Source organism: Simochromis diagramma, unplaced genomic scaffold, assembly GCF_900408965.1.
Source record: "Simochromis diagramma unplaced genomic scaffold, fSimDia1.1 OVJJ01000802.1, whole genome shotgun sequence".
NCBI lineage: Eukaryota > Metazoa > Chordata > Actinopteri > Cichliformes > Cichlidae > Simochromis > Simochromis diagramma.
This window is the reverse complement of record NW_024387492.1, coordinates 19,186,520-19,211,565: the sequence shown is the minus strand read 5'-3', so window position 1 is coordinate 19,211,565 and position 25,046 is coordinate 19,186,520. Positions and strand designations below refer to the sequence as shown.

The window sequence follows — 25,046 nt, the reverse complement described above, 5'->3', positions numbered from 1 at the left end:
ACAATTTTATTTAAAATCCTCTATGAGCTAAAGGAGAAACTGACCACTGAAGCATCAAGAAACACACTATTTATGCTGCAGACTGCACAAATCGGGGTCACCTTCTATGTCTGAATGCATCATAGTGCACATGCTATTTTCTTAAATTTCTTACATTTGAAATGTCAGGAAAAAATTATAAGTCACTCTGCTCTGGAGATGTGATATTAAAGAACGCGCAGACAGTTTTCTCCGTCATATTTCAAGTCTCATAAACACTTTTCCTAGAAGGTTTGCCGTTCCTGTCCAGAAGTGCTTCATATTCATATTGCTGCATATTTCCATCTGCTTTGGATGCTGGAAGATCGTTCTGGTTGCCATTAGTTTGCAAGAAAAAAAACATCCTGTGTGCAAACACTTGCCAACTAGCTACTGAACTTGGAAAAGTGCGGCACACCAGAACTAAAGTGTTCACCGTCACTGAACGGCGTTCTTTGTTGGTGCAACCAGCATGTTTCAAAACACCCAACTTTCACTTTGAAGGCAGACAGTCTTTGTTTTCTGTTTGTGTCACACTGCTTAGGTATTACATCACTATTTTAATGGCAGATACACAAAGCTAAGGTGTCCGTAGGGATATTAGGCATAAAAATGGATTGGCGCATCCCTACTCTTGATCCTTCTGCATGCAAACATGGAAATCTGGAGATGGGATAGAGGTGGGTTTCTAAGAAGCTTGCGGATATATCCTGACCGATCTGACAAATGGATGTGAAGAAGAGTATCAGGCAATTTCCCAGGATTGGAGCTCACATCATGTCCTGCTGGAATTAATAAATTTATGGTAACCCTTCAAAAAACTTGTTTATATTGACACAGAGAGAAAAACTGAGTGATGTGCCATCAGATTCTTTTGATAATTTTGCTGTTGTCGTGCTATGAAGAAGGAACAGGCACGAAGACATTAATTAGTATTTAGGCTAAAGGCACCAGAGGCAGTCTTTGTGTACACTTCCAATTTTCAGCTTTTCTGGAAACTTTTTGTCACATTCAGCATCTGAAAGCAAGAGTCTCGACTATTTAATTAATAAAACAATAAATATGTTCATTTTGTTTCGTTCAGCTCTTTGATTTCCACTTTAGTTTCCAAACAAGAACTTAAACAGTTTAAACAGAAAAACATATTTGACTATTAGCAAAAACAACTGACAAGCATACACAGCATTAGCATCATGGATTAGCACTGTTTACTGGAGGGTTGCCACAAAACACACACACACACACACACACACACACACACACACACACACACACACACACACACACACACACACACACACACACACACACACACACACCGTAACATCAGTGAAGACCTACTAATGTTACGCTGCTGGCAGCTGAGTGTTTACTCTGGCAGGAAAAGGCTGTTTTTGATGTGTGAGTATCCACACTTTGTGCCTTTCTAGCAGCGGTTTATAGGAAACATGCTTCTTTGAGAAATAGTCAGCGCTGCTGTTGCTGTCAGGATTTGACGTCTCTGTGTCAAACGGCTATTAAAGTGTTTCTGCAATCTATCAGGAGCCTCATTTCTGTTTCCAGAAAGCAGTCCTCTAAAGTTATCACTGAGATTACACACACAGGGTACTACTTAAGCGCTATTTTTCAACATGCAGGTATAAGTTGGTACAATATGACTTCTTTAGAGATTAACAGTAGTCATTGTCAAGGCTTTTCTAAGCTTACAAAGGTGTTTATGATTATGATACATAGCATAGCATTTACAGAAAGTAGCCTCCACCTAAACTACTTCTTTTGGCTTTAACTGCAGGGATCACCATAGTGGACTGTCTGCCTCCATCTCACCCTATTCCTAGCATCCTGCTCTGTCACACCAACCCTCTGCATGTTCTCCTTCATGACATCCACAAACCTCCTCTGAGGTCTTCCTCTTTTCCTCCTGCCTGGCAGCTTCATCTTCAACATCCTTTGTCCAGTATATCCACTATCCCTCCTCTGTACATGTCCAAACTATCTTAGAGTCACCTCTAACTTTGTCTCCAAAACACTCAACCTGAGCTGTCCCTCTGATGCACTGATTTCTAATCTTGGTCAAAATCCTAACAATTTCAACTCTGCCTTCTATTTCCCTCCTCTACTATCCTTTTGTCATAAATCACCTCTGACACTCGTCTCCACCCACTCCATCCTGCCTGGACTCTCTTCTTCACCTCTCTTGTGCACTGTCCGTTGCTTTTGATAATTGAATCCAGGGATTTAAACTCATTCACCTTCTACTCCATCCACTTTCAAACTGTCTCCCTCTTCATTCAGTATTTTGTCTTACTTTTACTAACTTTCATTCCTTTTCTTTCCAGAAAAGCCCTCCACCTCTTCAGGGTCTCTTCCACTGCTCCCTACATTCACTACCTATCACAGTGTCACGTACAACCATCACAGACCACATAGCCCTTAAGTGAAGTATAAAAAAGATGGACTACGTTGCTCGCTCAACTGTCCATCATCTAATCTGAGAAACTCCAGTGCGTCTCTCTAAAACCCAACTCTTGAACTTAATAAAACTTTTAAACCCTTAACTGTCTGATTAGATTTTTGGTTGCCAGATGCATTTGGTAACACTCTATGTTCAGAATAGAATTTCAGTCTTGATGTCAAGCCCCAAGAAAATGCTCAAACCAATGAGGGCAAAAAATGTAAAATAAAGATGAGAACAATACAAGTGACTTTTTAATTTATCTGATGTAGTTCAAGAACCTCGATATAAAGTGTTAAATGTTCTTTCCAACTCTGGACAAACCACCTAATCATCTTTGTCTAAAATGGTATCAAGATAACTAACCCAGCATGACAATAAATAAGGAAAATGTTGATACTTTTTCTATCAGCAGTCGTGAAATATTGGATGACGTTCAGATCTCATTTGCATTGTTGCACAAAGCATTAAAGCACACCACGGTTCACACTGAGTTTAGCTCGTTTTTCTTTGTCAGTGAAATGTTCAGGTGCCATTTTGTAAATTTTAAACCACAATCCATCAGTGAGAATGATCTAAAATGATATTCAAATGAGGCTGACAGAAACATCTGCATTGTGATTCAGCAGTGTGTAATGCCTTTGGGAAATGATACATGGATTGAAGAGATGCTTGAATATTGAAATGAGGCTCGCTCTGAGTTGGCGGACAGCAGCCCTGGTTATTCAGTGTTCGACGGGGCTCCCATGCTGTTTTTATGCTAACCCTTCAAAAGCACCAAAAGCAGCACAGTGCATTAATGACTTCAGAAAGAAAAAAAGAAAAGAAATAACTGCTATTTATAGTGGATTCAGTCATTTATCTGCTATAACAGGGCTCTCTGTTTTCTCACGATGAAAAGCTGCTTTATATTTTACATAATTTTCCTATTTGCACTTTAGAGCAGAAGAATCACATTAAGTCCTAAAAAGATAACGTAACAATCCTCAGCAACTTAATAAAAGGCAACATTATTCTGATTAATCTCAAACACAGTCAGTGTATCAATGATGGATGAAGCCAGTGTGATTTAATCCACTGCGTATGGAGTTCACATGTTGATGCCTAAAATTTGGTGTTTTGGTTGCCACCACAGTCTCTTTTTTCTACCACATCTACCAAACAGAAACCAACCACACAAACAAGGGACATAAAAGTCTGTATCCAGACTAGGGATGGGTACCGGTATCCGGTGCCATGATTGCACCGGTTCTGACATAAACGGTAGTAACCAGACCAAAAAGCAGCGCACATTTCGGTGCTTTCTTTCGGTGCTTTTTTTTTCCTGAGATGTCATACACTTTGAATTCTAGCTAATCATTTTACGTTTCCGAGGATAGTAGGCGGGTCCAGGTACGTACGTTCTTTTAGAGCAGAGCTACAGATTAAAAATGCCCAAGGCGAAGCGGTCAAAAGTCTGGCTGTACTTCACAGCAAAAGATGCAAACTCAGCAGCCTGCAACAAGTGCTTTAAGGTGACACTGTGCAAAGGAGGTAACACCTCGAATCCGATGAAACACCTGGCGACGCATAGTGGGTTTTTTTTTAAAGCCGAGAAATGCACCGTATTTGATAACTTGCTGCAAGACCTCACACAGAGCACATCTACTGTGGGTGTGGTGGCTGTTATCGACCCGGAGTTAGCAACATCCCCCAAGAACCCGAATAGTAGAGTCCTGGCCCCTAGCCCTGCCAGTGTAGCAGAAATGATGACGGATGATGATGGCAGCAGCAGCCGTTCTTTTCTGCGTGAGTAGCTTAATGTTGTTCGTGTGTAATTTACGCTGAGTAGGCTAACCACGTTATTACATTAATGCATGTAAGGTGAACTAGCAAACCTCATCATAGCTACATGCGGCTGTCTTCTTGTTTGATGGCAGATGCTCCCTTCACCCTGGCCAAAAAGGCTAAAATGACCAAAGAAAAAGTGGAAAACGGCTAAACATGAGAGGGTTTTGGACAAAATTTGTTTTTTTCCATTGTTTAAGCACTGCTTCCAGCCAAGAGTGATGCCATAAATCCCCTATAGCTGCAGAAAAGGCTAACATTGTTATCTTTTCACAAAAAAACAGCTGAACACAAGAGGTTTTTGGACAAAGTGTGTGTTCTCCATTCTTTAAGCACCGGTTCGAGCACCGTTTAAGCACCAGCACCGTTTCAAAAGCACCGGTTTGGTACTGGTATCGGATAAAACCTAAACGATACCCATCCCTAATCCAGACCAATGAACTATAACACAAATTGACTCGCTAAACAGCTGATGTCAAACTATCCACCGAAGCCAAAACCATTTTTGTACTAACTTGAAAAGATGTTTGCTTCTGCTGTAAATTGGGGCATTTTAACATGTGAGCCTATGAGTACTCATTCACTTTCTGAGCCTGCCTCAAGTGGCGACTGAAGGAACTGCCGTTTCCAGCACTTTTAACCCCTCAGTCATGATTTTCACATGTGATAAATTGAGAACGATGCAACATAACTTTTTCAAATTGATACCATTGGTGCATCTACTAAAAATCTACGACATGTTTGAATCTCAGCTACCTCAACCTCAAGGATCAAGGTCAAGGATAAACTTTTCTGAAAATAATCTATGGTATAAATTTGACTCTTTTTTTTTCTTTTTCTTTTCTTCAATTTTACCATACTGCAAGGATTATTATTTCGTTGTCTGGTTGTGTTTCGTCAACCTTTATGTAGCTAACCTGACGCCATGAGTGAAGTAAGCGGTTGGTATAATCTTGGCACAGATAAAGGAATAGACATGCAAAGTGATCTTCAAGATTTTGTAAGCTGAAATCTTCCAACACAAAAGTGGTGCACACTTTATGCTGCCAAAAAGTGTGCATCACTTTATGGCAACATAAAGTGATGCAAATAAGCATTTTGACTTAACTGTAATCAGAAGCCACACCTAGAAGTTAATTAAAAATATTTAAATTGTAAAAATACTCTATTTTTAATTCAACTTTTTGTGTTTTAGTTCAGATTAACAAAACAAAAATCTGAAAAATGTACCCTATATATGCTCAGTGCCCGGCCCAAGAAGGCAAAGCAGCACAGACCTCTTTCACTCAAATATAAAAGAGAAGCTAGGCCGGAGGAGGGTAACAAAGGGGCTTGCAGATAAATCATGGCAGCCTACTTTACTATCGTGTCCAACATGAGACACAACACTACACTCAATTTTATACTTCCAAATAATCCATTTAGGGCCTCATTCATTCCCTGTCTTCCTTTTTAAGATTAGGTGTTGGTCCACTGGCCCTTACTTGAGACTTAAGGACTTGATTTAATCCATCTAATCCTTGCCTAAGTATTCTGTTTCTCTTGAACACATCACAAAACACAAGCTCTACAGTTTGACTTTGAAGTAGCACCACTGCAGTTTTTTAAGATCTGGGAGAGCCTTTAATTATCATAGATATTCTTAATGTCCTTCACTGAGTTCATATGTGCAGCGAATCCTGTAAGAGTTTTAAAAGCCACTAATCTATCTTATTCATCAGTATTGATCATTGTTGCTTTTGTGCCCCGAGTCAGTTAAAAGCATACCTTTTATTCCTTTAATTAAAAGGAGAGCATTAGTTTCTCTTAACTGCAGTGAATCCTTTAATTACAAACTGACCGAACTGTTATTACATTCACCTCCTCCCCTGTCTTGTCTCTCTGTGCTGTTTGTGTGTGAAGGCCTGCTTCTTCAATCTTCTTTCCATTACCAAGCGGTCAATATTTGTTACTTTTCTGGTGGCTGAATCCATTTAACAAGTAAAAGTCGTGATACCGAAGAACAAGAGCTTCGGGTAAACATACAAAGACATGAACTGAGAACATTGACCCTCAGGTTTTGTGGCAAACTGATTCAGCTGCTTTTAGTGCAATTCTGAATCCTGACCCCGAAGACCACTGAGAGTCCCCAGGTGGAGAAAGTGAGGCATCTGAAAGAGATGTGGCTTAAAAGCCTGTCTAATGTGCATTCAAGATCTTAGACTGTTGAGTAGAATCTTAATGCCTAAACTAACCTGCAGCCAACACAAGGGTTTTAAGACAGGTAACATGTTCGAACCCTGAAGCTGCTGTAATACAATAATGCTCACCTTATTCAAAGCTTTTTTGACCAGAGAACACCACCTGACTAGTAAAAAAGTTTGACTGTGGGAAATGACTGCACTCTGCCGTTATTCCAGAGATGATTGAGGGGATTTGGTGATTTTTTTTTAAATGCAGGACTTGAAGGTCAGATCAGATCAGGAGAAAAGTAGCACAGGTGATGTCTGAACATGTGCACACTAACTTTCAGCATTCCTCATAGATAATTATTTCACTACATAAAGAATTATGGCAGAAAAAAGCAACTCTCGTGGCTGGAAAAAGAAATCTGATTGAATTGAAGCCAGAGAAAACGACCCCACTTGATGCGCTTGATGTATGAGAAGAGTTTATTGCCTTAAAAGTCAGTTTCTATGCTTCTTCAACACAGCATTATGTGTGTTCTGTAATTAATCATGACATTTAAAGTAAAATTGACGAAAGCAGGAACTGTTTGAGTGCATGATGACCTTGTGATTAATAAAATGGTACCAGCGACATTTTTGTTGCTGACTGGGCTGCTGCTGTACAGGAAGGGAGGTGATCTATTAGTCAGATGGTCAGTGGTGTGATCCCTGGCTCATACACTCCATCTCTTGAAGTGTCCTTGGGAAAGACACAGAACTCCAAATTGCCCCTGGTGAATTCATTGGAGTGGGAATGTGTGTGTGATAAGAAAAAAAAAAAAAAAAGGTTAACGGCAGAATAAAGTGCTGTGTGGATGAGAGATGTCCAGAAGTACTTCTATTCTCTCAGAAAGAGTAGAAAAGCGCTACATAAGTACCACGAATCAGAAACATTCTACCGAAGCAACTCTGGATAAAAAATATGGGAGTAATACTGAGTGGTGCATGCTGTTTTCTGTTGTGGTGACCAGTAAAATTTAAAGTTCAAATAAGTCTAAAAAAAAATTTACTATCTAATTTAAGTGTCCATGGATGGTAACACTTGTGTGGCACTAAACAAAACCACCACCAACAACAAAAAAAACAAAACCAGAGTGATGGTCAAATATCTGGTCAATCTCCAAGGTAATGCACAAATTAGAAGAAAATCTTGATTCACAGGCACGACAATTTACATTTTCACAGTAATCTTACAAGTCCTGTGTGAACTAAGTATACCCAATGAGCCAGTAAATTATAGAACCACTGTGGTCACTTGTTTATGCACAGCTGACCTAAGGTCCCACCACAGGATTTCAATTAGGTTGAGGTCTGGACTTAGTCTCAGTCAGTGTAGTAGATTTGCTGTTGTGCTTGGAATTATTGTCCTATGGTGTGACTCAATGTAGACCAAGCTTTAGCTGTTAGACAGATGGCCTCACATTTGGCTCTACAATACTTTGGTATAAAGAGGAGCTGGTTGGCTCAGCGACTACATGGTACCCAGGACCCATGGCTGCAAAACAAGCCCCGATCATCACTCCTCCATCACTGTCCTTGACAGCTGGTGTGAAGTATTTGTCTCCACCTTGGTCTTGTCTATCCAAAGAGCTTTGGTTCAGAAGTCTTGTGGTTTATTCAGATACAAACCTAAGCCATACTGTCCAAGGCCTTCTGCCAGCAACCCTTTAAAACAAGTCATAGTTGATCAGACTTTTTCTAATGATACGCTTATTATGAACTTTAGTATTTAACACATCAGCTTAAGTCTGAGTCTGAGATGTAGCTTTAGGATTTTTTGCTATTTCTCTATGCACTACACGATCCAAACTTGGGCTGAAAGTGCTGGAAAGATTGTGACTGTCACAACCTCTGCTTTTACAGAGATGGTCACATTTGCTGATTATCAATCAATCAAGTGCATTTGATTAGAGACACATGACTAGTCCAATGAGGCTGTTTAACATGTAACCCTCTAAATTCCTATTGAAGCTGTTAGTGTTACTTTTCACAGGACTTCATATCTTGTGTGAAAACCTTTTTACATGACTGCATCAACAGGAAGGATTTATGTCAGTAAAATGAATAACATCAATCCATCTGACAGTGATATTGCAGCCTGGATGGTGGGTGCCTGCAATTTTTTAAATATTTATTTGAATTAATATCTACACATCCTTTTAAAAAACACCACTGTTGAAGGTGAAATCATTCTTTCCCTTAGCGTGCAGACAAAAGAAGGCAAGTAAGTATCGGAGAAATAACTAAGACAAAAGATAGGAAATTCCATATACTGTCAATTGCCTCACACTCATTCACTGCTTCTATTTGCAGCTTTTTGTTGCAGAGAGTCTGGGAGCAAACTTTGGTTATTTGAATGTGTGTGTATGTGCGTATATAGCAAGGATTTGGAACAAATGTATTACTCCCTGGATATAACTTCCTGTGAAGTGTGAAGAGATAACACCAGACAATATGAATGTACCTCTCATCACCACCCCCACCCCCACCCCGCACACACACACACACACACACACACACCTACACACACACAGACAAATCACAAATCATCCTTCAAATGCTTCCACACGGGATAATTGAGTTTTCTCTCCCTGCGCTCCGACAGAAACAAACACCCCGTCACCATAAAAGCCCTCCATAAAGCTTTTAACACGTGGTTCCCCAGCTTATTAACTAAGTCTGTGACAGAGGAAGAAGTACTCTGAGCAACAAAAAAAGTGGTCAATTTTATGGGTATAGTGAGCAAATATGTACCAGTGCTGTGTGCGTTTGCATCAGAGGAGAAACAAGTGGAGGAGGAGATGAAGATAACAGAGAGGAGCGTGTTTGTTACAGCAGTCAGTTCGGTTTACGGGGAAATAATGAAGACTGTCGATTTCATAAGAGCTGTGTGACTCACTGTTTTCTATCGTTTACACACACACACACACACACACACACACACACACACACACACACACACACACACACACACACACACACACACACACACACAGTCTCATACAAATGTGTACTGTGGGAAATGCCAGAAAGACATCATAAGGACGCTGCTTCCTGACCTCCATTCTACTTAAAGTATTAATACAATTACAGCGTCCAAGACGGAGACGGGATTTGGAATTGTGATGTAAAACTGATCCAAATCGACCTTGACTGTGAAATGGACGGATTAGTGCTGAAGAACATTTTCTTGGCACCTTGAGGAGAGGGTATGTTGTGTTTATACTTGCATGTTTTTGACATTATAAAGAGGAAACACAGAGCTGTCAGTAGAGCTACTTGATGCAGAGGCTGTCTGCTGTCAGTCAGGGCGAGTAATGATGGAGATGAGTCACTGCCACTCTACTCTTGACTCTGACAAGGCTCCACTGCATTCAAAAGTCAAGTAAGACTTCTCCTGAGGAGCATCTCTAACTGGCTGAGAGGATAACAGGAGTCTGTAAGCTCACAGTTCATGTAGTCGTTTAAACTATTTACATTGAATAACAGCATGAAACTTTTCAGGAATGCAACATTTTACATATAAAAACTAAAAGTTCTTATTATGCTGAAATGCAGGATTACTGTCGGCCTGGGGGGGTAATGGCAAAACCCATCGGGTGTTTTTTTAAGGAGTAAAAATGATGTAGTCTTGGACTCCTGCTGCATATGGAGTTAATTAAACCACTCATATCTATTTTCTACAACCTCTGTCTCTCTTCCACAGCGTGCTTTTGTTCCGTCTTCCTCCCCTCACCCACAACCGGTCGAGGCAGATGGCCGCCCCTCCCTGAGCCTGGTTCTGATGGAGATTTCTTCCTGTTAAAAGGGAGCTTTTCCTTTCCACTGTCGCCAAGTGTTTGCTCACATTTTGCAAATTTTTGTGTTCTTCTCTGTGTTATTGTAAGGTATTTACAAACCTTCGCTAGTCTGTGTCAGTGACTGCCATCAGTCTGGGTCTGACCATGACTGTTTAGAGCTATCCTACCACGTGACCTGTGCAAAGTGATCACCCAGAGATTGATGGTGTTGCATCCTCGGTCTCTTGTCTATGTCACCATTCTTTTTTTTCTTTTTGCAATACCCTGTCTGGCATAGTGAAATGTACATAAACCTAGATAGTTTTGTAGCTATAATTGAGAGGTGTCACACAGAGGCAATCATAAAACGACTCTTTTATAAAGTGGCGAGCTGAAGGGATGCACTCACTGAACATGTGTGTGTGTGTAACAGTCCTATTAAAATGTGGCTGTGGAGAATGGGCAGATTGTTATTTGCTGTTTTGTTGAGAATTACTCATCCAAAGAACATGACTGAGTCACTAAAGTCATCTGCCACAGGAAAACAAAGACAGATAAATGAAAACATGTTTAAACCATCAGAATGATCTTAAAAACGTAGAACATCTTGACCAGCTCTCACTTTTTAGTACCCTTGTGTTAGTCTGTTTGAGTTAGGGTTAAAGTTAGAATTAAGTTTAAATTTAGGCTTAGATTTAGGTTAAAGGTTTAGCACTTAGAGCTAATAAACCAGATAATAAACCAACTAATTCAGAACTGAAGAAGGCCCAGTGGTCTTAGAAAACACACTTTTTGAACTAAATAGAAATAATAATGCACTGTATTCGGTGATTGGGGAACATTGAGTGCAGAGGACAGTGTTCACTGATGACTGCTGATTGATGCTCCATGCAGAGCAGAGAGACGTAGGGGTCCCGAGGGTCGCTGAGATGTATTATTATAATTACTGTTTTATTTCTCCGTATGTCACCCACATCCTTTGTTTTAATTAGCGAGAGCAGTACACGCTTCCCAACAACATTTTGTATTAAGTTCTGTATTTGTCTGCAGGCCTATTGATCTATTTGAGCTGGAAAGACTCTCTGTCAGGAGCAAAATCAATTTCAAATTCAGCTTTCAAACAGCAAACACAACAGCAGCGATTAAAAAGTTATTTGCTCTGCAGTGTGTTATCATTGGTCTCTTTGTCTTCACAGGGTTGTGCAAAGGGATTGTAATGTGGCAGGTCTAGCAGCTTGTCCATCCAAAAACATTGAAATAGGACATAAACTATTATTTTCATGTAATTTGCAATGAACAAAATGTGTCTATTGGGCTGATCAGTCTACTGCTCATGGTACTGATTTGGCCCGAGTCTGTGTTGCAGTATAAATCTTGCCAATCAGACTGCTTCATGACACATTTTTAGATTTATTTCCTTTCCATCGATAAAACTTTCAGGCATAGAAAAAGAATGTTTTCAGAGGACTCTATGTACTTGTTAAAAACTTAAGTACACCCTTACTGCTTTTATAAAAAATAAAGATGGCAAGTAGTAGCCAGTAGCTGCTAATCAGAGGCACTTGATAAATTGATTATCAGCAAGTGTGAAAATCTCTAAAAGCAGAAAATGTTGCTCCTTGCTGTACTGGAGCTTCAGGTGCTGTGTAAACAAAATGCCACAATTGTTCAATCAGTGCTAAATTCACCCCAATGTCAGAGAAACAGCAAAAAAACCCAAGAGCTACATCACAGACTCTACAGTACAATTAGAAAAAGACTGAACAAGTATGGCCTGTTTGGAGCCTCTTCTCTCTAAAAAGAACTTGGCAGCATGGCTTAAGCTTGGAAAGCTGTATTTAAACAAATTATAAGACTTCAGTGCTTTGGATAGACAAGACCAAAGTGGGGTGATGATACGGGCTTGTTTTTGCAGCCACAGGACTTGGACATTTAGCATTGACTGAGACAACTCTGTATACGCTACCTGTGTGACAGCTCAAGCTTGGCCCAAACTCATGCAACAGGACAATTCAAGCACAGCAGAAAACCTATAACAGAATGGCTAAAAAAGTAAAGGAATCAAGGTGTTTCAATGGCCAGGTCAAAGTGCGGGAGCTCAACCTGACTGAAATGCAGCGGTGGGACCTTAAAAGAGCTGTGTATAAATGAAAGCGTGTAAACCTCAATACCTATAAACTTCTTGGAAAGAAGAATGGACCAAAGTTCTTCCACAACAATGGGAGAGACCGATAAAGTCACACAAAATGTATGTCTTCTCTATTCTGTTCAGTACAGGATTGTAACTTGGCAAACTGCATCTTATAAATGTACAGTGTGGTGTTTTTAACCTATCTATCAATGATATAGATATAGATAGGAACTGAATGGGGATATGGCGAATAACACCGCGTCATCCCAAGTTTAAGCCTATAGCACAAGACACCATCAATTGCAGGATCTACCAAGGAGATGCTTTGTCCCCACTGCTGTTCTGCACAGGCCTGAACCTCACTGACAAGACTGGCTACGGATACCAGCTAAAGAATGGAGCCATCATCATCCACCTCCTCTACTTGGATGAGATGTAGGAGTGAATGAGACACTGGTTCACTGATCCACACCACGAGGATCTACAGCAACAACACTGGAATGTCAGTCGATCTGGGGAAGTGTAGTCGGATGGTAACAAAGAGAGGCAAGGTAGTCAGAACTAAGGGGATTGCACTACCAGAAGGCGATATTGCAGAAATTGAGGACAGCTACAAGTACTTGGGAATCCCACAGCAAATGGGAACCACAAAGACGCCACTAGGAAAGCTGCAACCAACCAAATGAACCTTTGACAAAAAAGCTCTATAGCAGCCTTTTTGGGTCACTTTAATGTTACCTTCAAATCACGTTGCCTGGCGTGCTCCATGTCCTGCATGGCGCAGCGGTGGGCCTCCTGCAGACGCTGCTGTCGCCTCTGATGCTCCGTCTGCAGCTCCTCCAGCTGCATCCTCAGGTGCTCCCTCTCCTGGCTGAACTGGTGCTGTAGCTGCTGCAGCGACGACTGCGACTGGGACAGCTGCATCTCCAGACTTTGCTTCAACAAGGATATCTGCACAATAATAAGAACAATACATATTGCAGTGATTGTCAGTGAGAAAGCTGAAGAAGCCGCTGCCTCTAGACCTCTGCATACATAATTAGTTGGATAGAAATCAGGTAGGTGGTCCAGGAAGTGCAAGTTCAGGCTGTCTCAAGGGAACTTCATTTTTACATGGCAGAATAACAAAAAGGTAGAAGGTTGGGGTTGGCAATCAATTTGCCTTAAACAAATATATACTCTCAAGGCCTCCAGGAAAAGAGCTTTTTGCTGTGAACATAGCACTAAAAGCAGGCAGCAGTGTGACTCACGAAATTAGCCTGTCTAGACAGCTTAGGATTTTGAATTCAAGTGTTGAGATAAGTACGACCTTGCAAAAGCTGCTCTGGCAGCACTGTATGCAACTGCTGCCAGGTCAAAAAACACATTCTAATTAGAAACCCCGATGAAGAAGATCGACAGTAAACTTTAGGGGCATCAAACTCATTTAAGGTCACGGGCCCATAAGTTACTTACTACACAATTTAATGTCAAGTAGGCTGAGCCAATAAAATCACTTAAAATAACCCAGTTCTTAAAACCAAACCATTCATTCACAAAGCAGATGTTTGGAATGTGATCAGAAAATCTTTTAGAAAGGCTTTATAAATTCAAAAATGCTGATTTTAATTTAGCCAGTCTCACCCTTAAGATAGTCTTCTTATGCACTCACAGACAGCTTGTAGTGGGTCTGCGGTTTCTATATTACTCCCTGAAAGTTGTGCTCTGATGGTGTGCTTCTTGCACACACACAACTTCTCTTCCTCTTCTTGACCTAAATTTCATGTAGGGGGTCATTGTTGAATTTCTATTATTGTAGCTTTGGTGATAGTGAAATGAAAATCAGTTAAGACTTCTGACTTTCATGGACTCATTCTCAGAATATTGTGATCACACCTCTACACCTCTTTACACAAGTTTCAGGGTAAAGATCTCACAGACAAACAGGAGCATTTGTACCCTGAATGTGCAACTCCGCTCTATGGACTGTGAAAGCTGAGCGAATTATCCGGCTTTGAGCTTTTAATTAAAAATACAACAATACTGTCAAACATAATCGGAGAAAGTTGTTGATAAATCCATCGTCTTGTGCAGCCACTTGCAGATCATCGTTTCTGAGATAGTAAACACAACAGGAAAGACTCTCTGTGATCTAAATAGAGTAGCTTTGCCGCAGGAACTGCTTCACTAATTTGGAAATTACATTATCACTCAGACATGAGTCACACATTTTTTTTGCATGGTGGCAAATCTTTATTAGCAGGCACATATGATTATATATGCTGCACACTGATTCTGTATTATCTAAAATTTACTTGCTCATATAGCTTGCAAATTGTGGACTTAGTGGGGAGGGTTGTTGTATAATAGGTGAAAACTTGCATAATGTATTAAACAGTTTCCACATTCCCTACATTTATACACATTGGTATCCTTGTTTCAAACATTGATGTCCACTAAGGTTAAAACAGGGGCCTGATTTACTAAACTGAGAGTGGAAAGTCTTTTGTTTTATCTACTAAGAGTAAAAGGTTTTGTGTTTTGTTGCTGCAATTTTGAATAGTTGAATTATCACCTGGTGATTATGTAACCAACATGAAATGCCACTTTTATAATGACAGCCCACCACTTTAGGGACATTTTGCACATCATGTCAGGCATTTTAAGCTTTCTGTGCCTTGTTTCACTGTGTTTTGTGCCAGCTGTACAAAAAGAAGGTCATCACAAATTGCCAACAGTGAGAGTAAATCCTGGACTGATGGCAGTGATTTTGCATGTCTTGCAATTATAAAGTCAGCAGTGCCGACCTCTCTAAGTAGTAACTTTTTGGGGTTTTTGGGTTTCTCCCATAAATCCTGTAAAGCTAGAACCATACACTAGAAAACAAAGACAAATTTAATTTATTTAGCTCATTTCATTATATGAAAACTAAATCTGCTTAATACAAAATATTAAGACATGAACCCCTCCCCCCCAAAATAAAAAAATAAACTACTCTAAGTTTACAATGCCTTAAGGGAGTGAAAACTGCAAAACAGAACAAACAACAACAACAAAAAATATTAAGTGTAGGCCTTTGTGAATAGAAGGGTTTGGAGTCTGTTTGACATACAGATTTAGTTGATCTCAATTTAATAAACATTTTATATTGCGCTGGGAGCCATTGAAGTAATTTCATTACTGGGGTAATGCAGGTAAATTGCGGGTAAAACAGTGACCTGTAAGGATTCTGGCTGCTGCATTTTGGACAAGCTGAAGATGTCGATGATGTTGATCATTTGGGAAATCCTGCAAATAGAGCATTGCAATAATATAACCTACTTGATTTGAATGCATGAACGAATTTCTCAGAGTCAGTTTTAGAGAAGATTTTTCTAATCTTAGATACATTTTAAGTTGTAGAAAGCAGTTCTGGTAATTATAATGATGTGGTTATCAAAACTGAGGTCACTTTTTAAAATGACACCAAGGTTTGTGACTTGATCACTGTGTTTTAGAGAAATGGATGATAAATATGAACAAATTTTGGACCACAAGTATTTCTGTCCTGTGTCTGTTCAGTTCTAAAAAGTTTTGAGACATTCAGGACTTCAAGTCATCAATGCAGCTTATTGGTTTATGACCAGAGGTTAGATCATAAGAGGGAAGTGGTAAGTACAACTGTGTGTCATTGCTGTAAGAATATGAGGCTATATTATGACAGTACCAAGTGGGAGCATGTAAAAGTTGAACAGTAATGGACCAAGGACTGACCCTTGAGGAACCCCCAATTGAATTTTGTATTTGAATGGATCTAAAACTGCTAATTGAAACATAAAAAAACTTCGACCCTTTAGATACGATTAGAAGCAATAATGTGTCTGACCTGTTAAACCTACTGAGTCATGAAGCCTTTAGTTAGATTATGATATGGTACAATTATTAATTACTAATAGATCTAAGTTAGTTTTATTGGGTGGCAGTGTGATTACAGCACATTTAAAAGAAACAGGGAAAATGCCAAACTGGAGAGAGCCGTTGATAAAATTTACTAAAAGATTTGTAAAACAGTGAAATACAGATTTGACAACTTGCATATATTAATTTTGTATCATTTTTGCTATAGCTGGCATTTTTGAGAAATTTCTTGCTCGCAGTTGTCAGATAGACACATATAATGGAGGTTGGGCTTAAAAACCACACTGATTAAGCTTTTGCATGAGTTGAATAAGGAAGATCTGTTTTCACTCATCTGCTCGCTTCTAGTCTGCTGTTATTATGTTCTTTACTGTATTCAAAGATTCAGACGTGTAGCCTTGTATTATTTAATGGTAAATGGACTGATTCTTATATTTTCTACTCTCCCAGAGTATTCAAAGAGCTCTACACAACATGGCACATTCACCCATTCACTGTCTTCTATGCTTTTAAGTGCTTTCTAACTACCATTCACACTCATACTCCGATGGATGCATTGGAGAGCAACTTGGGGTTAATATCTTATCAAAGATATTTGGCATGCAGACTAGTGGGAGCCAGGGATCGAACCACCAACCTTCCGATCAACAGATGACCCGCTTTACCTCCTGAGGTACAGTCATACAGCCATGAGCTATAGTGTATATGATAATATTAGACATAATATCATAACATTTCCCCCTCAATATTATCTTACTTTGGTGCATTTTATTTGCCAAAAATGAAACAAAAAAAACAGTGAACATAAGTCAAAGATGAAATTCACATGCAGCCAAATTCTTCTTCTTGTTAATCCTGAAGTTGATAATCATGAAGTGAAAATCTGATATTGTGACAGTGATGGTGTGGATGCCACTGACCCTTTTTAATTTGGTTTTTCACTGAGATTCAAAGCAGAGGTTTTCAAGCTTTACCAACTCTGCGTTTGAGTGCAAAATTACCCGCATATATCATTCACATTAGGCGTTATTTACAACGACACTAATATTTTCAATGCTTGTGCCTTTTGAAAACACACTTTGGAGCATGCTGTGCATCAAGGCCTTACTGGCACTGACATCTGCCATTTGATTTCTAAACAGCCTCTTCTCCATCAGTGCGTATTTGTCAAGAGCCTGACTGCTGCTCTGATTTGGCATTGGAGTAAATAAATATGGTTTAGCTGATTGTGAGGTGCGGAGCTGCCACATTAATCACCGATGACAGGGCGGGCATGTTGAAGACCAGCAATTAATGCAAGAGACATGCACAAACAAACAGAAATAAAGCTGTTGATTCTGCACGTACGATGACCACAGGAGAGCTTAGTCATGCCACATTAATATTACTGTGCAGTCATTAGCTACAGCAGTGGGCTCTGGTGTGCGTTAAACACTAACACATAATGAATACGTGAGTCTGTGTGCCAGTGTTAGGAGGAAATCTGTGAGTCTGGCACAGACAAGCTGTCACAGGCACAACATACACCTAGAAGAGAGGTAGCTCTTATTGCTTCAATAATGTTTCGCCCATCATATTGATTTTCTCACCACTGGTATAATTACAACCACTTGACTCCAGGCTGTGGGCATTTTGTGTTCAAAAAGGTCTGTTGATTGTAAGTTGAAGATTAAACCTTTAAATCTTTAACCAGTATTGTTGCGTAACAGTACTTTACAGACACACTTGGTGTACAGACTCTACGTGATTTCTTGTGTTAATAAAAGCTGTTCGTTTCTTGCTGTTCCTGTTTTTATTTAAAATATATCCTTTCTCAGCAATGCCTTTGTTTGTGTCTACACTCACTGGACACTTTATTTATTACACCTTGTTACTACTGGGGTGGACCCTCTTTTACCTTTGCCTTTAATTCTTGATGGCAGAGATTCAACAAGGTGCTGAAAACATTCCTCAGAGATTTTGGGAGATTTTATGAGATCACATCTCAAAGTTGCTCCTTTTGGATTGGTTGAGGCCATTGGAGTAAACTCCTTGTCATGGTCAAGAAACCAATTTGACATTATTTTAGTGGTCAAAAAGGGATGGACATGATCAGCAACAATACTCAGGTAGGCATGGCATTTAAACAATGCTCATTTGGTACTGAGGAAACCAAAGTGTGCCCAAAAATATATTACACCACCACCACCAGCCTGAACTTTTAACTGTTTATGCCAAATTCTGAACCTGCCATCTAAATATTGCAGAAGAAATCGAGACTCATTAGACCACTTTCCCCAATCTTCAGTTCTGTCTAATTTTGGTGAGCGTGTGAAAATTGTGGCTTTAGTTTCCTGTTCAGGTCATCGTGACCATGTCTACATGCATAAATGCATTGAGTTGGTGACATGTGATTGGTTAATAAAATATTAGCAATAATGAGCAGTAGTGTGTTTCCCTCCTTTTTCTTCTTTATCGACTTCTCCCCTCTAATTATCTACAGCTTGGTGTACTTTCAGGTTGCAGTCACATAACCAACACAATTACCTCACATGTTTATCTCTAATTACTTTTCCTTGACTTCAGTGTCAAAAGCTTTGAGGTGAAGTACCTGTGTGAAGACGACCTCTTCAAAAGTGGCCCACACTGCTCACACCACTTTCATTAGGGTGCTTAATAATGTGGTGGGTGATGTGAGTCAGCCCTGGTGATACTACAGAAGTAGTACAGCTTTATCTGTTCTTAGTATTTTTCTTTATGCAGGCTATATGAACTTAGACATTGATGTGAATAATGTTTCCATTACCAAGTGGGAAAAAGTGAGAAACTTTGCAGTCACAATGAAATAAAATGGTTTGAATAAGAAATGTGGCTCACCATGCTGTCCACTCATGTTGTCCACTCATCTACTTAAACACTTCCTTTATTAAAGCTTTTAGAATCTCTGACATGAAACTAATTAAAGGTAATCCCAAAAGCTGGAAGTACAAAGGCCTTATTTTCTTAGAGTTGGGAAGTGTATCATCTGCTAAAGGAAGTAAGGAAGCATGCACTGAAGCACCTTTTCTTTGCAACTTGAGAATTTGACCAGCTCTTATTACGGCTGCCAAGCAGATGATTTAATCAGAAGCCCTCTTAAGTACAAATGACTATTTGACCACAACCAAAGTCACATCTCTGCTTTTGTCTTTGTTTTATCATCTGTTTATTGTCCTGTTTTCTGGTTTGTGTCCTGCCTTAGTACTGGTTTGTTTTCTCATGTTATTCTCATCAGTTTTGATTTTTCTTTGTATTCAATGTGTGTCTGCTCATCACTGCAGCTTTTTAATTCACACCTATTTATGAGCTTACTAAGTCACCTTAGTCTTTCAAAATCTACCAATATTTACTTCCTGAATTCCCAAAACACAACATAAACACCAAAATTCACTTAACATTTCAATATGTGCCCTTTTAGTGTTTTGCACAGAGACAGTAAAGTGAACAGAAGGATGGGCGGCACTGTTTGTGCTCCCATTGGGAAGAGCCTCACCTGTTCTAGCAGGTCCTCCACTTTCCTTTGCCAGCTCTCCCTGGCATTGCTCAGTTCCTGCTCCTTGCTTTGCGCCAGCTGAGCCAAGGCTGAGTTTTTGTCCTCCTCGTGCTCCTCTTTCAGCTCCTCACGTAGCTTCTTACACTCCTGCCTATAGCACAGCACAAAATGAAACACATATGCGTTTATGTTTCAGGCGCTTTATTAATCATCCAGTGTGATTCACAAAACCTGTGCGGAAAAATACACAAATTCAATCTGTGAACTGCGAAGTTCCAGAAAACCTGAGAGTAAAACAGTGTGACAGAGGAATCACGTAAATCTTAGTGAGCTCAATAAAGACCCTTCAGCAGCAGCGTTACTGACAGGTAGCTTAGATCAGAGGACGCTCCATTTCAGCACTTTTACCGCCGTTTGTAAGAGGGAAATTTGATTTTTGGAAAACAGTGGGAACCTCCTCAAACTTCTTTCTTGTGAGTGAATAACCATAAATCATTGGAACTGGGGGATTGCCTATATTGATTAAGTGTCAACTCTCAAACTGATTTATGTGCTGTGCTGACAAGAAATTTAGCACAGCGTTAGTTCAATCAGGGCATGCAGTCAAGCCCAGCAGTGACCACAGATAAAATAATTTTAACGCCCACTCATGTCAGCTGATACCCTCTTATAGATTCAGGTGGCAAATTTAATATAGGGCCTACTGCTTTAGTGTGGAAGCCACTTTGCAACCCACTTCTGCCAGGTTTCTCTAAAAACTCCCTGGGGGAGTCCCTCCCTTTAGTCAATCAAGAGTGCTGCAGGGAGAGTACTGACAGAGACTAGAAACAGCACATTCCTCCCAAATTAGCATCGTCGCCCTGTTAAATCCAGAACTGATGTTAAAATCCTTCTCCTTACATATAAAATCTTGAACAATCAGGCCCGTATCATATTTTAAAGACCTTGTAGCACCATATTATCCTAAAAGATCACTTTGGTCTCAGACTGCTCCTGTACTCTAGAATCAGGCCCCTCTACTTTGAATCAGGCTCCTCGCACTGAGCTTTTCTTCTTCACTCATCTCTTTTCACTCTTTGTGTATTCATACACCACTACTGTAGTTAATCATTAGTTCTTATTCATCTCTATCACTCTCTCACAGTGTGTCCTTTGTCCTCTCTTCCTCCCCTCACCCCCATCCGGTCGTGGCAGAACATTGCCTCTCCCTGAGCCTGTTTCTGTCGGATGTTATTCCTTCCCTCTGTCACCAAGCGCTTGGTCATGGGGGGTCATGTGATTGTTGGGGTTTCTATCTAATATTGTAGCGTCTTTACCTTACAATATAAAACACCTTGAGGGGACTGTTGTTGTGAATTGGTGCTATATAAATAACCCCAGCTCCTCCTTTCACGCTTTATCTGACTTAATCTGAAATCTGCTGTCAATGATGCTTGATCTTCTCTGTGCTCCTGCTGATGCCCTCCCCATCACCAGTTTTTACTGTCTGCATAATGAAGGGTGGCAAGGTCCCAGAACGGAGCTGCCAAAAAATGAATTACTCCAGTCATAAATATTAATCTTCTTTTGTCTACAGGGGTCTTGACTGAACTGAAATTATGGATTGCCTGGAGGGTATCAAATAAATCTAACAGGTATGCTCTGGGAAAATAAGGAACTAGAATTCAGCTAATTCCCCCAAATGTTGTGTGTTAGGTTTAGGCTGATTTTGTGGAGATGACAACAAAGTCTGAAAGAAGAGACTCAAACAAGCAGCTAGGAATTGGCTTGAAAAGTAAAGGTGCTTCAGAGAGCTCTATAACACCTTTATGGGAACAATAAATTGTCCTGAATCATTAGACCTCAACACAGCTTCCACTGAGCGCCCATCACTCTCCAACACTTCGGCTAACAGCTCTGCGAATGGCAGTGTGTGTGTCTGCGCGCTGCCAATGTGATAGCTGTGTGGGAGTTGAAATGGCAGCTGTTAAATGAAGTATCCAGGCAAACACATTTTTTCTCTCACTTCGAGAGCTGCAAAGTGTCAGACTGAAGGCAGGCTATAACACACACAGCGATGCAGTCACACACCACAAAGTCACGTTCATAATGCGGCACACTTGACACGTGTCATCATTCACGTCCTCGTTCGGCATAAAGCAGACGTTCTCCCTCTCTCTTGCTCTCTCACAGACACATCCAGACTTGAGGCGTCAAAGATCTCTGCTCTTCTCTTCTCTTCTCTGCTGTGCAAGAAGAGCCGAGGGCAAATGGAAAGAGGTAAAAACATGAAGGGATGAAGGAACTTTCAAAGATGGAAGGAATATCCGGATCAAATGTGGGATAATTGGCTGGATTCAGGGATCTGTACAGGCAGATATGAGCCGCATGTGCTCATTTAAGGTGCGTGTGACATTATAATTTACTGTGTGATCAAAATATGTAATCATTCTAACAAGAACTTTGTTCGTACAGTACTTTTAAAACACACAGTTACAATGTGCTTCACAAACTGGGGCGCCACTGTAACTCACCTGGTTGAGCTAGCGACCCGGACACTAAAGGCTAGGGACCTTATGGCAATTTGAGACAGAAGATTTCCCATGTGTCATTCGCCCTCACTCTCTCACCCCCTTCCTGTCTACCCTCTGCACTGTCCACCAAATAGGCTAAAAGATAATCAAAGAAAATTAAAAATAAACCTTTTAAAGCATAAATGATTTTTTTTTGTGTTCTAAATTGCAATAAAATTTAACCTTTTATGCTTGTATACATTCATTTTGTTAATTTTATTATTGTGACATGGAAACCTAAATAACAAGAAACCAGAGCCACAGTAGCACCATAAACAATCCAACCTGATGTTTTTCCCAAGATTTGCAAACAAAGGTTAATAACTTATAAACACCCAAAATTACAAATCAGCCACATAATTCAATCATCACAATCTGTACATAAAAACACTATTTTTTTCAAAACATCCCACTAGATGAAGGTATTCTTAACTTGTCATAACTAAGGACTATACAGAAAAAAGTCACTCATTGTTTGTTGTTGTCCTAAACAGGGTTTAGGACTGTATGTTTAGTTAACTTGAACATATGCAAATTTTTGTCTATGACAGATTCTTTTCTTTCATGACTTACTGTATTCCGCATGCATGCCTTGCATTGAAATTCTTGTGTGCGAGCCCCACAAGCAACAGAGATGTGCAAACACAACAACACAAACGAGCAAAATACAAGAATGGCCGACCTGAAACTAATAAATATATGTACAATATATAATAGTGTATGCATTTCTGGATGTGTATACTAAATATTTTCGTGTGTGTGTGTGTGTGTGTGTGTGTGTGTGTGTGTGTGTGTGTGTATATACACATTTTTACAAATTAAATAGTAAAAAACAAAAACAAACAATAATAATAATAATAATAATAATAATAATAATAATAATAATAAAATATATAAAATATACAGAGTTGAATATGTGCAAAACAAGTGGCATTTATATACAGTGTGGAGTGCATAATGTTGAAGTTCCAGTAGTGAAGCTGAGGTGTCTATGACGTGTTCAGCAGTCTGATGGCCTGATGGAAAAAGCTGTCTCTCAGTCTGCTGGTACGGGACCGAATGCTGCAGAACCTCCTTCCTGAGGGAAGCAGTCTGAACAGTTTATGGCTGGGGTGACTGGAGTCCTTGATGATCCTCCTCGCTTTCCTCAGGCACCGCTTCCTGTAGATGTCTTGGAGGGAGGGAAGCTCACCTCCAATTATCCGTTCAGAGCACCGCACTACTCGCTGGAGAGCTTTGCAGTTGTAGGCGGTGCTGTTGCCATACCAGGTGGTGATGCATCCAGTGAGGATGCTCTCAATGGCACAGTGATAGAAGGTCCTGAGGATGCGGGGGCTCATGCCGAATCTTTTCAGTCTCCGGAGAAAGAAGAGGCGCTGCTGCGCCTTCTTCACTGTTTTGTTTGTGTGTACTGACCACGTAAGATCCTCAGCCAGATGTACTCCAAGGAACCGGAAGCTGCTCACTCTCTCCACAGCAGCGCCGTTGATGGTGATGGGGGTGTGTACTTCTCTGCACCTCCGGAAGTCCACTATCAACTCCTTTGTCTTTGCGACGTTGAGGGTGAGATGGTTGTCTTGACACCAGTGGGTCAGGGCGCTGACCTCCTCCCTGTAAGCAGTCTCATCACCGTTGGTGATAAGACCCACCACTGTAGTGTCGTCCGCAAACTTCACGATGATGTTGGAGCTGTTAGTGGCTGTGCAGTCGTAGGTGTAGAGTGAGTATAGGAGAGGGCTCAGTACACACCCCTGTGGAGCACCAGTGTTCAGTGTAACGGGGGATGAGGTGATGCTGCCCAGTCTGACCACCTGGCGTCTGTCAGACAGGAAGCTAAGGATCCAGCTGCAGAGGGAGCTACTTTACTGTAGATTTGCTGCAGTGCATTGCCCTGTTGCATGACCCAGTTTGGGCCAAGCTTTAGACAAGTGCATCACATTTGACTTTAGAATATTTTGGTACACAGAAGAGTTCGTGGTTGACTCAGTGTCTCCGAGGCACCCAGGTGCCAGGTAGCTATGAAATAGGGGTGGGTTTTGATAATCGATTTATCGATTAAAATCGATTCTGGCTTGGATAACGTGATATCGATTCATTAAAATCCTGAATCGATTTTTTAATATTAATTTATTTTGCCCGAAACGCCAGAATCTCAGGTTAAACCTCACAAAATTTCAAGAACCACCAAACAGCTAAAACAGTAAATGAGAGCAGGTACGCGGATTCTGCACAAAATCGTAAACACAAAGCGTGGACCCGCCGACGGATCAGAATCAGTGAGATGTCGCCTTTCTCACCTGACGGCACGGACATGGTCGGAGCTGGAAGCCGACAGCTCGCTGATTCTGATGTTTCAGTGGGTCCGCGCTTTGTGTTTACGCCTTTTTTGAGCTGGTTCTGAAGCTGTTAGTTTTATCTCTCTCCAAACATTATTGACCGAACCAGCTGCAAAAGAAGATCCAAACTACGCTTCACAAAAACATCGTCATGAATTCCCTCTGACGTTTGCTGTTTTGCTTCCACCACACTTCATGCACAGCTCTCTCTCTCTCTCTCTCTGTATACTTCAAGAACAGTTTCCCGTCTAAAAATCTGTTTTCTGCATTATTCGCTTGCTTGTTACGCACCAATCTACCGTTATTTACAGCGCTGTCAGCAGCTGTCTTTTTTTCACTTTTACTTACTTCTGA

At 40.4% G+C, this 25,046-nt stretch overlaps 1 protein-coding gene across 5 annotated transcripts in view; it reads right to left on the bottom strand.

Annotated features, from left to right (window-relative positions):
- fam184ab (family with sequence similarity 184 member Ab) overlaps window positions 1-25,046 on the bottom strand; it is a 206,115-nt gene that overhangs the window by 42,955 nt on the left and 138,114 nt on the right. For all 5 annotated transcript variants that reach the window (XM_040018045.1, XM_040018043.1, XM_040018042.1 and 2 more), the window contains 2 exons: window positions 19,805-19,955; window positions 13,156-13,368 (listed from right to left, as the gene is read on the bottom strand). In XM_040018045.1, the coding sequence (XP_039873979.1) occupies window positions 13,156-13,368; window positions 19,805-19,955 (364 nt within the window). The remainder of the gene's footprint in view (window positions 1-13,155; window positions 13,369-19,804; window positions 19,956-25,046) is intronic.